The 13,095-nt window shown below is 40.0% G+C and overlaps 1 protein-coding gene across 3 annotated transcripts in view; it reads right to left on the bottom strand.

The window, feature by feature from the left end:
- LOC120071257 (protein MON2 homolog) overlaps window positions 1–13,095 on the bottom strand; it is a 59,773-nt gene that overhangs the window by 30,458 nt on the left and 16,220 nt on the right. For all 3 annotated transcript variants that reach the window (XM_039023417.1, XM_039023416.1, XM_039023418.1), the window contains 2 exons: window positions 5,897–5,977; window positions 5,732–5,784 (listed from right to left, as the gene is read on the bottom strand). In XM_039023417.1, the coding sequence (XP_038879345.1) occupies window positions 5,732–5,784; window positions 5,897–5,977 (134 nt within the window). The remainder of the gene's footprint in view (window positions 1–5,731; window positions 5,785–5,896; window positions 5,978–13,095) is intronic.

Below are 13,095 nucleotides of genomic sequence, written 5' to 3' on the forward strand. Positions count from 1 at the left end.
GCAATTAAAATCTTCTCTAGAAATAACCAATCCACCCGGTCGAAGGCCTTCTCCATATCGAGCTTTAATATCCATCCCTTTTTCTTTTTTGCTCTGTAATCTTCCACTACTTCATTAGCAATCAAAACGGCATCAAGAATTTGTCTTCCTTCGATGAAAGCATTCTGAGATGGGCCGGTAATAGAATTCATTACTTTTTTCAATCTTCCTGCGATAACCATAGCCACTACTTTGTAAGTTAGGGTAGTAAGGCTGATTGGTCTGAAGTCCTTGATGGAGACTGCATCTTCTTTTTTTTGGATAAGGCAAATGAAATTTTCTCTTACACACGCGTTCAATTTGCCACTAGAGTGAAAGTCCTCGAAGAGCTTAGTAAAATTATCCTTGACTAAAGGCCAGAATCTTAAAAGAAACTCTGAGGTAAAGCCATCTAGACCAGGGGTTTTGTTTTTTCCCAAAGATTTGATGGCCAGAACAATTTCTGTTTCCATGAAGCATGTAGTGAGCATAGCATTCTGGACTTGTGAGACTTAGGGCCAATCTAAAGGGGCTGGTAAGTACCTAACACCTGGGAATTTGAAGTAGAGAGAATCATAAAAGTTTAGGATAATTTCTTCAACTTCCTTGGATGAGTTTGTAGGCATCCCTTGGTCATTGAGTAGCTCAATAATCTGGTTCTTCCTTTTCCTTGCTGCCAAAAACCGATGAAAAAACTAGAGTTTTCATCTCCCAATTTCAACCAATTCAACTTACATTTCTGTATTAGATCCCTTTCTTTCAGCATATATATTCTTAGCAATTCTGTTTTTAGCTTGGATATGTTTGCTGCTAACACTGAGTCCCCTCCCAAAGAGTCAATCTGAGCTTCCTTTTCAGCTAATTCCTTTGACAGGGCCATTTCATCTTTGTTTTGTACTTTTTGGAATTCAGCTAACCAAGTTTTTAGAGCTTTTTTGACCAGCCTTAAGTTTGCATTGATGACATAGCCTGGCCAACCCTTTATATTGCTGTTTTTCCATGATTTTTCAATGGAAGAGACACACTCTTTGTTAAGTAACTAGCTGTTACAAAATCTGAATGGAGATGGCCCCAATTAATAGTTCCTACACTTAGGGAGTAAAGTGAAATGATCAGAAAGAAGTCGTACCTGACGATTCACCTTTGAATTAGTAAACAATTCATCACATTCCTTGTTAATAAAAAATCTATCCAGCAGAGATTTTGAGTTAGAATTTTCTCCCCTGAACCAAGTAAATTTCCCATCTGATAAAGGAATCTCTAGCAGGTTGGCTGAATCGATGAAATCATTAAAAAGCTTCATGCCTTTGGTATATCTTCCAGCTGGTGATCGTTCATGACTCCAACGGGTTAGGTTAAAATCCCCTCCTAAGCACCAATCATCAGGGCAGTACCCTGCAATGGCTGAGAGCTCTGGCCATACATATTTTCTCTCCTTATAATCAACCGGTCCATAAACATTAGTAACCCAGCAGACTTTCTTACATAAGGTACGACATTTGATTGTCAGGGAGTATCCCCCTTCAAGGGATTCTACAACTTCAATTTTGCTGCTATCCCACATTGTTAATAAACCACCAGATTTTCCAAAAGAATCCACTGATTCCCAACCAATTTCCTTAGAAGGCAGCATCTAAACTCTCCTTCGACTCCTGAATAAGGACTACATCTAGATGTAAGCTTTTGAGCAGCCTTCTAATTGCAATTCTCTTATTTAGGTTTGAGCAGCCTTCTAATTGCAATTCTCTTATTTAGGTCTTTAAGACCCTTGTATTCCATGAAAGAATCTTCATTAGCTGGAAAGTGGGAGGAGGCTGTCAGGGAAGGGAGTTTTCAGACCAAAATGAATCCGCAATCCTTAACTATTGAGGATAGGTGCTCTGGAATTTCTGGAGGCTGAACTGAGGAGGAGTGAGGAGAACAATGCTTCAAAGATGTATCCTTTTCTTCAATAGATAATAAAGTCTGGAGGTCTAATCCAAGGGCAGAATCTTGGAGCCTTTCATCTTGATTCGAAACAGGGCAAAATTCCAATTCAACACTGCTTACACTGAACGGTGAGTCGAATTCCCGAATCTCTAAACTTCTTGGCTTTAGAGGGGTGCAGGGTAATCCCCTAATGAAAGTGTTGCTTGACTCTGGAATTTTGAAACTGGAGTGATTGAAATGCAGAGTTTGAGGGCTGGGGAAGGTTTTATTTAAAGTTGGAGAGGGGAGTTGGATTTTGGTGCAACATACCTCTAGCAAGTCATGGTTACTTTCACTCTGCACTAAAATGGAAGGATCAGAAGCCTCATTTTCTGTCGATAAGGACCTATCTTGAAGACCTGTCCATTTATTTTTGAAGGATGTTTTCTCCAAGTGAAGACATTGGAGAAGTGGGCCCGAATGATTGATTGGTTTTGTACTGGAGAATGGCAGCTTGGGGGACTTCCAACGTGGCTGGTAATAATATCGGAGGCTGAAATAACAACATTGTTGACCTGTCCTTCTTTATAAGACTTTTCAAATACCCCTGATTTATTGGGGGATACAAAGACCGATTCGTTTAAAGATTTTCCTTGGCCTTCATGCTGCTTTTCTGACGTGTTGAAAACAATTTGGGAGGGAGATGGATCGGCTGAAGGGCTGATAAGGGGTTGTGACTTTTCCTCTTCTTCCTCTTTATTAAATGAATTGCTGGAGACAACTTTATTTAATACTTGAACGGCTGAAATCTTCTCTCTCATCATTAAAGACGAATCTTCATTTTTATTTGTGACGTTTCTTCTTCCTTTCTAACTATCAACTGGTTGACCTTTCCCTTCGTCTGCTGTGTTTGGCCGGAAAAAACTCACCGAATTGGCATTCGACTGTTGAACATTTTCCATTGGAGTATTGGGGTTCCTCGAGTAGCTTGGAATCGACTGGTAGGAAGCTAAAAAGGACCAATCTGAATGTAGGGCCAGTGAATCAACCCCTTCATCCTTCAAAGCTTGATTTAAACGTAAAATATATAAAGGATTTGAGAACTCATCAATAGAAACTTCACCGGAGTTAATAACAGGGGGATCCGAGCACTTTATATCCCCAAAATTTAAGTAAATACTACCATGTATGTTTAACTTCTATAGTCGCCGGGATGAATCCACATAAATTCCTTTTAACTCTGATTTTGGATTCTTGAATATTAATGAGGTTGAGGGTCTCAGCAGCTATACATTCCAGACCACCAAAGTAGGCACCAATAACTTCAAAAGTACTTCTGTACCAAAAATCCAGGGGAAGATTTTTTATGCTCAACCAGCCCCCAAAGCCTTTTATAACGTTGGCCTTCCATGCTTTTTTGGATTCCATTTTTCAAAACGAAGGTGAAAGGGGCCAAATTGTTGCCACTGTCCAACAGACTCGATCAATTCACCAAGGTCACCTTGTTCAATTCTGATTAGAGCCATATCTGCATGCAGGGGATTTAAAATGACTTTGGAGTTGAAGGAGCCTCTCAACACACTTGCTATTTCCTTCCATATTATGAACAAAAAGCCTTGCTACTAACCATAGATTATGGAAGTCTTCTTGAAGGACATCAGATTCCTTTTTAACCCAGAAGCAGGGCTTGCTCTGTTTCTTCTTGCTTGGGGCAGCGGACTGAAGGATGTTTGAGTAGACTGGTCTGGTAATGAATCGATGGAGGGTTTTTACCTTTCACTACTCTGAGAAGCTTTTTGTTGAAGATGCTTGAAGATTATCTGGTATGCTTCCAGAAGATGGAGGGTCTGAAATAGAGTGGCTCACCATTTCCTTAAACTCAAGCCACCCTGTCACACCATTGTCGTAAGGGATATGAGCATTTGTTCTGCCTCCTGAGGAAGGCCAGAATGCGCATTCAATGAATCATTGCTTCTTGCTTTGAAACTTAGTTAGGATGAAGCCCTGATCCACTCTTTCCTTAAGGAGGAAAAATTTGAAAGTTGGCCCATTCAAAAGTCTCCCTAAGCTAACATCCATCCATCGTGCAGCTTCTGAAGAGAGGAAAGATTTTTTACCACGCTTCAAATCTTCCAAACGGAAACCATTCTTTTCCTTCCACATACAAAAATAATGATCTGAAATGCGACAACTTTTTAGTTCCATGGAGTTGCGAAAACAGGGGTGATTGGGTCAAATGCAGAGGCGAGGTTTAGCTAAAACAGGGGTGAAGGGTTCTAGAGGCAGAGAAGGGGATGAGAGGGGAAGAGAAAGGGAAGAAAGGAGTAGGAACAGGCCGGAGTGGAGGGGACTGGGATTAGGAAGGGGTAATCGGGAAGAGAAGGTGATCACCAGAGGGCTTGAGGAGGGAAAGGGGAGGAGAGAGGAGAGAGCATTTTTCTTTCGCACCTCAAAACCATTTGTTGTCCAAGTGTGACTTTGTTGAAATCGTGTGCGACCATCCTAAACATCTTTAGAATTCAATGGTATTTCCCAGCCTGAGAATTCTATTTCTAAAGAAAAAAAGTGTCGACTATGTAACAACCAAATCATCACAATTCTTTTTACATTTAAAAGATTAGAAAAAGTTGGCTAAAGGGCCTTGGAAATATATTGACAAAGTAAAAGTACATGTTTATAGAAATATCACTCACAATGCCGGTAGGGAAAACAAAACTCAGTTTATGATGGATTCATGGATGGATAATCTGATTCTTAATGATGAATCTCCATCCTTATTTGCTTTGTCGCTTAAAAAGGAAGCCTCCATTGCGAAACCATGTTCGACACAGACACTCTATCAGGGAATCTATGGCTGGAACGTGACCTCCCCCCCACCCCCCTCAATTCAAGGATAAAGAAAATTCTTGGAAATGGAAGCTGGAAAAAGAAGGCTCTCTCACCACAAAATCATTTACAAAATCTTTGATATCAGTTGGAAACAGTGGTTTTGAGGAACTCTACAAAACTAAATGGAAAGACAAATAAAAAGTCAGGCGCTATTGGTTAAATGGGGGTGGAAGTTAATGTCAGATTCTAATTCCCTTTGGTCTAAGTTGGTTCGTGGCATTCATGGAAACACTCCACATAACTGGCCCACTTCTGGAAAGTTTGGAAAAAGTTTGCAAAGCCCCTTGATTAGCATTTCTAAAATTTGGCTTCCATTTGAATCTTTTGCAACATTCAAAGATTCCAAAGATCCTCGCCGACGCCAACCAAAAAAGAAGTATTACTATTTATCAATTTATTTTATTATAGTGTTGGGATACCACCTGACGATAAAACTCAAAGAACACGAAAATAGAAATAGATTGCAATATCAAGAAAAGTTACAATATACTAATAGCTTTCCAAGAGGACCATCTCTCTCCCAAAGTACCACAACGGAAACTCTTACCAAAATCATCCACACCCTCCAAGGTCCATAGTTCCCTTTATTTATAGCCAACTGCCAAGACACCACTAGTTAATTACCTATTATGCCCCTTACTAGTATCATACAAATCTTACCCATATATCTCGATATCCATGACTAGTACTCTCGCAGATATTTTACAATATTTTCCATGAGAACCAAATAAATTTGTTTAATTATTTTAATGTAGCATATACAGAGACTTTTTTTCCCCCTCAAACAAAACTTTTCATTGAAATAATGAAAAGAGGTTAATGTTCAAATACAAAGACTTTAAATTTTATGAGCATGCATTTTCTATTTCGTATTTAATGTACAATATAAAAAATAAACTGGAGTTAGTAAGCTTACATATCAAAGTTCTGGAAAAGAACCTGCAAAGTTCTAGCCTCCATGCAAAAACCCTATTAATATTGACAAAATCCAATTATTAAACTTCTAAGTTCTACCCAATATATATATCAAAGACAGAATTCAAACCACAAATTCATATGTAATCTACTTAGTTATAGTTACCCTCAAATTTTCAAGAACAAGAATCCTATGCCACAATGGTAGATCAAGAAAAGTAACCTTCAATAGCATACTGAGGAAAACCTGCATTTGGTAAAAGGGAAAACCATAGTTATACAGTAGATTTAGATTCTGTTTATGTCTAAGCTTTAATGTAGAATAATGGGGAAACATTAAAACATTGTTCAAAGCATTTCCATAAAAAGCTCAATATCGTATTGCTTGTCTACAACAAAAGTGACAAGAATATAGGTACCACAAAAAAACAAACAAATAAAATAAAAAAGATGGATATGAAACTAAAAACTCAGTTCACTTTTCATTGAATTTCTTGATATATATATTGATGAAAAATAGAGTAGGGAAAAGAAAGTAGCACACCAAGAATTTACGTGGAGAACCCTAATTGGGGAGAAAAACCACGGGATAAGGGAATTATTATTAGAAACTGATACAATGGAATACAGTAGACCAACAGCTTAAATAGAGAACAGGGAAACCCTAGGGTACAATGAAAAAGACAAAATTGCCTAGAGCGCAAAACCCTAATTTCAACACTCCCCCTCAAGTTGGGGCATAGATGTCAATAAGTCCCAACTTGCTCACACAAGCGTCAAACAACTATCTAGAAAGCCCCTTTGTTAGGACATCTGCAATTTGTTGATTGGAGGGAATATAAGGAACACAAATGTTGCCACTATCGAGTCTTTCATTGATAAAGTGCCGGTCAATCTCCACATGCTTTGTTCTGTCATGTTGAACAGGATTGTTTGCTATGCTTATGGCTACTTTATTATCACAATAGAGTTTCATTGGGCTGGTATGCTCTTGATCAAGGTCTTTCAAGACTTTTCAAGTCAGATCTCTTCACAGATTTCCTGACTCATGGCCCTGTATTCTGCCTCAGCACTGCTTCTAGCAACAACACCTTGTTTTTTGCTTCTCCAAGTAACAAGAATGCCCCACAATGGTACAATATCCTGTTGTTGATTTTCTGTCTACTACAGATCCTGCCCAATCAGCATCGGTGTAAGCTTCGATACATCGTTTTTCAGTTTTCCTGAACATCAAGCCTTTCCCTGAAGAAGTTTTCAGAAATCTCAAAATGCGCTCCACTGCCCTCATGTGTTCTTTGTATGGTGACTGCATGAACTGACTTACCATACTTATTGCATAAGAGATGTCGGGTCTAGTATGAGAAAGATATATTAATTTCTCAACAAGTCGCTGATATCTTTCTTTGCTCACTGGAACACTTTTACTCATATTACTTAACTTTGCATTGGCTTCTATAGGGGTATCAACTGGTTTGCACCCTGTCATACTTGTTTCCTTGAGCAGGTCCAGAGTATACTTCCTTTGGAAAACTGAAATTCCTTCTCTTGATCGAGCTACTTCCATTCCGAGGAAGTATCTTAGTTTTCCAAGGTCCTTGATCTCGAATTCCTCAGCCATCTTTGCCTTCAATCGGTCAATCTCTGAGGTATCATCACCTGAAATAACAATGTCATCAACATAAACAATCAAAACTGCGATTTTCCCGGATACAGACCTTTTAGTAAACAGAGTATGATCAGAATGACCCTGTTTATATCCTTGAGATTTTACAAACATAGTAAATCTGCCAAACCAAGCCCTTGGTGACTGTTTTAGCCCATATAAGGACTTTCTCAATCTGCAAACTTGGTGATCAAACTGTTTCTCAAATCCTGGAGGAGGACTCATGTAGACTTCTTCCTCCAGTTCTCCATTGAGAAAAGCATTCTTCACATCAAGCTGGTGAAGCTCATATAGAAAGGAGGACCCAAACTGTATTTAGCTTTGCAACTGGCGAAAAGGTCTCTGAATAATCAACCCCAAACGTCTGAGTAAAACCCCTAGCCACTAATCTTGCTTTGTATCTGTCAACAGTTCCATCGGGCTTATACTTTATTGTGAATACCATTTACATCCGACTGTTTTATGACCACTTGGAAGATTGACTTGATCCCACGTATGATTTTTCTCGAGGGCTTTCATTTCTTCCATGACTGCTGCTTTCCATTCAGGACTTTCCAATGCGGTGTGTATACTTTTTGGTATCACCACTGTGTCTAGGCTTGTAGTGAGGGCCTTGAACTCAGGAGATAAATTACTATAGGACAAGTAACTTTGCAACGGATATTTAGTACATGATCTCGTACCTTTCCTCAGGACAATCGGAAGATCAAGGGATTCATCTTTATTTTCTTCTGACATACTGCATTCTCCCTCCAGTTCTGTTATTTTCCCACTCTCAACATTTTTTCCAGCGGGAATAAGAGAGGCTTCTTTTCCAAGTTCTACCGTGTCCTCAAGAGACACACTCATTTGTCTCTGCACCATCATCAACCTCAATCACATCCTTGCTGGCATTATCTTTCCTGCTTTTGCTCTCAACATTTTCAACACAAGCATCAGTGTTATCACATTTATTATCATGATCAGGGATAGGACTACTAGTACCTGAAACTGATCTCTGTTCAGACTCATGAACTGGAGCCGGAGAGATGACAGGTGGCATTATTTTCTTCCTGAGATTCTTTCTATAGTATGTGATCCAAGGGACTTGTTCAGTTGGGAAGATGGGTGCGTTGGTGTTGACACTGACATCAAGGATGGGTTCAGGTTCAGGTAAGGTAGAAAGACTGAGACCCCAATTGGTTTCTTCACTGGAATGCTCCCCCTGAAGAGAACCATTGGGAAAGAATGGATGATCTTCAAAGGTCACATCCATAGAGACAAAGTATTTCTTGGAAGGAGGGTGATAACACTTGTACCCACGCTGATGTAGAGGGTATCCTACAAAAACGCATTTTTGTGCTCGAGGGGTAAACTTGGTACGGTTAGGCCCGTGTGCATGGATGAACACCACACAATCAAAGACACGAAGGGGTATATCAGAAAGAAGTCTGGAGTTTGGGTAAGACTCTTTGAAATAGTCTAATGGGGTTTGGAATTTTAGGACCCGGGATGGCATGCGATTTATTAGATGGGCTGCTGTCAGGATGGCATCACCCCACAAATAAGAGGAAAGAGAGGTAGACAACATAAGAGAGCGGGCAACTTCGACTAGGTGACGGTTTTTCCGTTCGGCCACTCCATTTTGTTGAAGAGTGTACGCACAGGAACTCTGATGGACAACACCTTTGGAGGTAAGGAATTCTCGTAAGGTGTTACTAAGGTATTCTCGACTATTATCACTTCTGAGAATAGCGATTTTAGCGTTGAACTGGGTTTCTATGGAATTGTAAAATTGTTGGAAAATTGAAGTGACTTCTGATTTATCTGTCAGCAGGAAAACCCAGGTTAGACGAGTATGATCGTCAATAAAGGTTACAAACCAACGCTTCTCAGTTATGGTAGTGACTGGTGAAGGACCCCAGACATCACTATGGAATAGAGTAAATGGTTTAGACGGCTTATAGGGCTGAGAAGATAAAGAAACACGAGGCTGTTTTGTCTGGACACACACATCACATTTCAATTTAGAGATATTAATATTGCGAAAAAGATGAGGGAACAAATAGTTCATATACTGGAAATTAGGATGGCCAAGACGATAATGCCACAACATATAATCAGTTTCAAAAATGGAAAAATGAGAAGAAAACAAACTAGTCCTATCACATAGCCTAAAAGAAGCTTCTTCAGTAAGGAAATAGAGTCCCCTGTCATGCCTGGCAGTACCAATCGTCCTCCCCGAGGTCAGATCCTAAAACACAACATCATCAGGTGAGAAACTAACACAACACTTCCAATCTCTTGTTAGCTTACTAATAGATAATAGATTGTAAGACACTTTTGGCACATGCAACACATCTTGGAGTACTAAGTCGGCAAAAGGTGACACTCGTCCTTTTCCAGCAACAAGAGCAAAGGACCCATCTGCAATTCTGATTCTTTCATTTCCAGTACCATGTTGATAAGATAAAAATTTATCAGAAGAGCCAGTGAGGTGATTTGTGGCTCCTGAGTCTAATATCCACGGTTTATTACCAGTTATACTCACAAGACCAAAAGATTGAAAAGTACCTGTATGGGCGATTGCACTTACACCCACTGTAGTAGTGTTCTGAGTAGTTTAGTCTGAGTATCTTCAGTAACAGATTCATCTACGAGAGCCCGACTTAGCTGTCATTTCTTACAATTACGCGATCGGCCGTGGAGTTTCCAGCACGGATCTTTAGTGTGCCAGGATTTCTTGCAATGTTCACACACTGGGGGCGGCTTACTGTTCTATTTATCTTGTATCGGGCCTGATGTTTTGAAAGCAGTGGAATCTATTGGTGTTATAGGTGTACTGTTCATGGCTCTCGACCTATCTTCTTCCAGGTGAACTTCTGAACAGACCTCCATTAGGGATGGTATAGGTCTGGTCCCCAGTATACGACTGCACACTGTATCAAATTTAGAGTTGAGACCTGCAAGAAAGTCATACACGCGATCCGTTTCTTCAGACTAATAATATAACACTCCACAAGGACAGTTCCAGATCATCTCACGGCAAAAATCCATCTCTTGCCTTACAGAGATAGCTTGTTAAAGTAAGCGGTAACGTCTATTGTTCCTTGTTTGCATTCATGGACCTGCTTACGTAGAGTATACAAACGTGAGGCATTCTGTCTCCTGGAGTAGAGTTTCTGGACTGTCTCCCAAATATCACAGGCTGTAGCTGCATACAATAAAAATTTTCCAACCTGAGGTTCCATACTGCCAATCAAAATTGATCTCAACAAAAAATCCTCTCCTTTCCACATTCGCTCTTGGGGGTCACCGATCATTGGTTTTGGTATTTCACCTGTCAGATATCCAAATTTATGATGGTCCTCAAGAGTCATTTTAATAGATTGGGACCAAGAGAAGTAATTATCACCATTCAACTTTCCCCTATAATAATTCCAGAAGAATTGCCTATAGTTCCAGAACATAAATTTGAGGAGTAAGTAGGGAACGAAGTTACCAAGTTTTCAGGATATGGATTTAGATCTGATTGGATCTTGGATTTCGATCCCATGGCTTCCCCAATAGCAGCAAGCTACTGTTGAAACACCTTGTTCTGTTGTTTAATCTGCAACTGCAACTGGGTAACTCGATCTTTGATTATATTTCCTTGGTCCTGGTGGTATAATGAAGACTCGCCCCCTCCAAACTCATCCATACTCGGCGAAAACTGCCCCAGTCGATTGCTCATACCTGGTTGGAAAATACCCATACCTCTTTCATCTGTCCTTTGGTGCAGCAAAGACTGGGATGAGGCTCCGATCTAAGAGGAGAAGGCCGACGGCACTCTCGAAGGACGGAAACTTGACTGATCGGCATCGAGCATCACAGTCCAGCACCGGAAATAGCAGATCAGAGCTCTGGCATCGCAGATCTGGTCCAGTCGACGCTGGGTATAACAGATCGATGCTCCACAGCTTCGGTCGGCATCGTCTGGGACCGGACGGACCGGTTTCACGTGGCTGGTCACTGGTCGACCTCCTCTGCGCGCGTCTGAACCGGAAAAATCCCATCGTTCGCGTGCAGCTGATTCAAACAGGTAACGTGCGGTTGGGTGTTGCGGCTTGTGGTTGGGTCTTCGAGGGAGCCGGCAGTTGGGACTTCGAGGGAGGCAGCTGGCTCGACAGAAACAGTCGACGATGGGTAGGGCGGCAGCAGCTGGTCTTCACGGAAGTGGGGAAGAAGGGTTTGAAAGTATCTATCAATGGTTTTTTGGATAACAGTGGTTATATCTGGGTTATTGGTTTGGGATTCTCCTATTGGATTTTCTTCAATGGTGGCCAGGGTTTCATCTCCATGCTCTGATACCAGGATGAAAAATAGAGTAGGGAAAAGAAAATAGCACACCAAGAATTTACGTGGAAAAACCCTAATTAGGGAGAAAAACCACGGGATAAGGGAATTATTATTAGAAACTGATACAATGGAATACAGTAGACCAACAGCTTAAATAGAGAACAGGGAAACCCTAGGGTACAAAACCCTAATTTCAACATATATATATCTGTGCACAAGTATATAACTAGAAACTCAATAATGAGTTCAAAATAGTGATTTTATTATCATATTATATTAAAAATGGAAAACCTCTATAAGGAAAAACAAAAATCTCGATATATGAATATAGACATTTGGCTTTAGTGGGTGGAGCCTTGGAAATCCATCCCTTCTGCAAAATCTCATAGGAGCTGCAAGCAAATTCAAAATTGGCACTTTGCAGTAGGTTGTAATCATGAATCTTAAGAGAAATTCTGGATTACTGATCAGCCACTAAAAGTAATGCTCTCAGGCTACAACTCCAAAAGTATGTTGTAAGATGACAACTAGAGGGAACCTTCAGCTCATGGGAGCTTCCAACGGAAGGGAAGCCATTACATTGGATAACTCTTCTTTCCTTGTACAAGCATTGTTGGTCTTGCAGCCAAAGAGAACCCAGAGTTTAGGTGCTGACCATCTAGTACCTTACCAATCGATCGGTCATCTTACATTTAAGAGGAGAGTGAAAATCATTCAAGTCTAAGCACATGTCTAAGACCCTATGGAAGCAAAGAATTCCTATGATCAACTTTTAGGACTATAGTCCTAAGAGGTGTAAAAAATACGAATAAGAAAAGACATCCCTACAACTCTCTTTATCCCTTGTGGTGTATCGTTTGTGAGAAGATGAGAAAACTCTATTCCATTCACTATAGAGATATATAACAAGAAGAATACAAGGATAACCTAAGTAAGAGAAGGTAAGAAGACAATATTGTTTTTTAAAGGAAACAAATATTTTCATTGAAATATTGAAAAAAGATTAATGCTCAGAAGTACAAAGAACAATCATCTGTACATGCTCCATTTGATGCTTCCATAAAGATGTTTCTTAATGGTTCTCCAGTCTTCACGTTTCCCATAGATACTCAACATTGTTGTACTTTGATGGAACTCGAGTCTGGAATTAAAATTTTATTCAAAATGTCTCCAACTTACAACCAGCCGGCAACACAATTAACTATCCTCCTAAAATAAAGGTCTTGAGACCAAATTACAAAAAATGGTTCTTCAAAAACTAGAACTAAAATACAGAAACCAAGGAACCAAGTACGTAAGCCTTAGAAAACAAATAACTACCCCAAGAATAACCAAGAAACACACAAGACTTGCATCATATTTTCTTACATATAAAATGACAGACG

Source organism: Benincasa hispida, chromosome 2 (assembly GCF_009727055.1).
Source record: "Benincasa hispida cultivar B227 chromosome 2, ASM972705v1, whole genome shotgun sequence".
Lineage (NCBI taxonomy): Eukaryota > Viridiplantae > Streptophyta > Magnoliopsida > Cucurbitales > Cucurbitaceae > Benincasa > Benincasa hispida.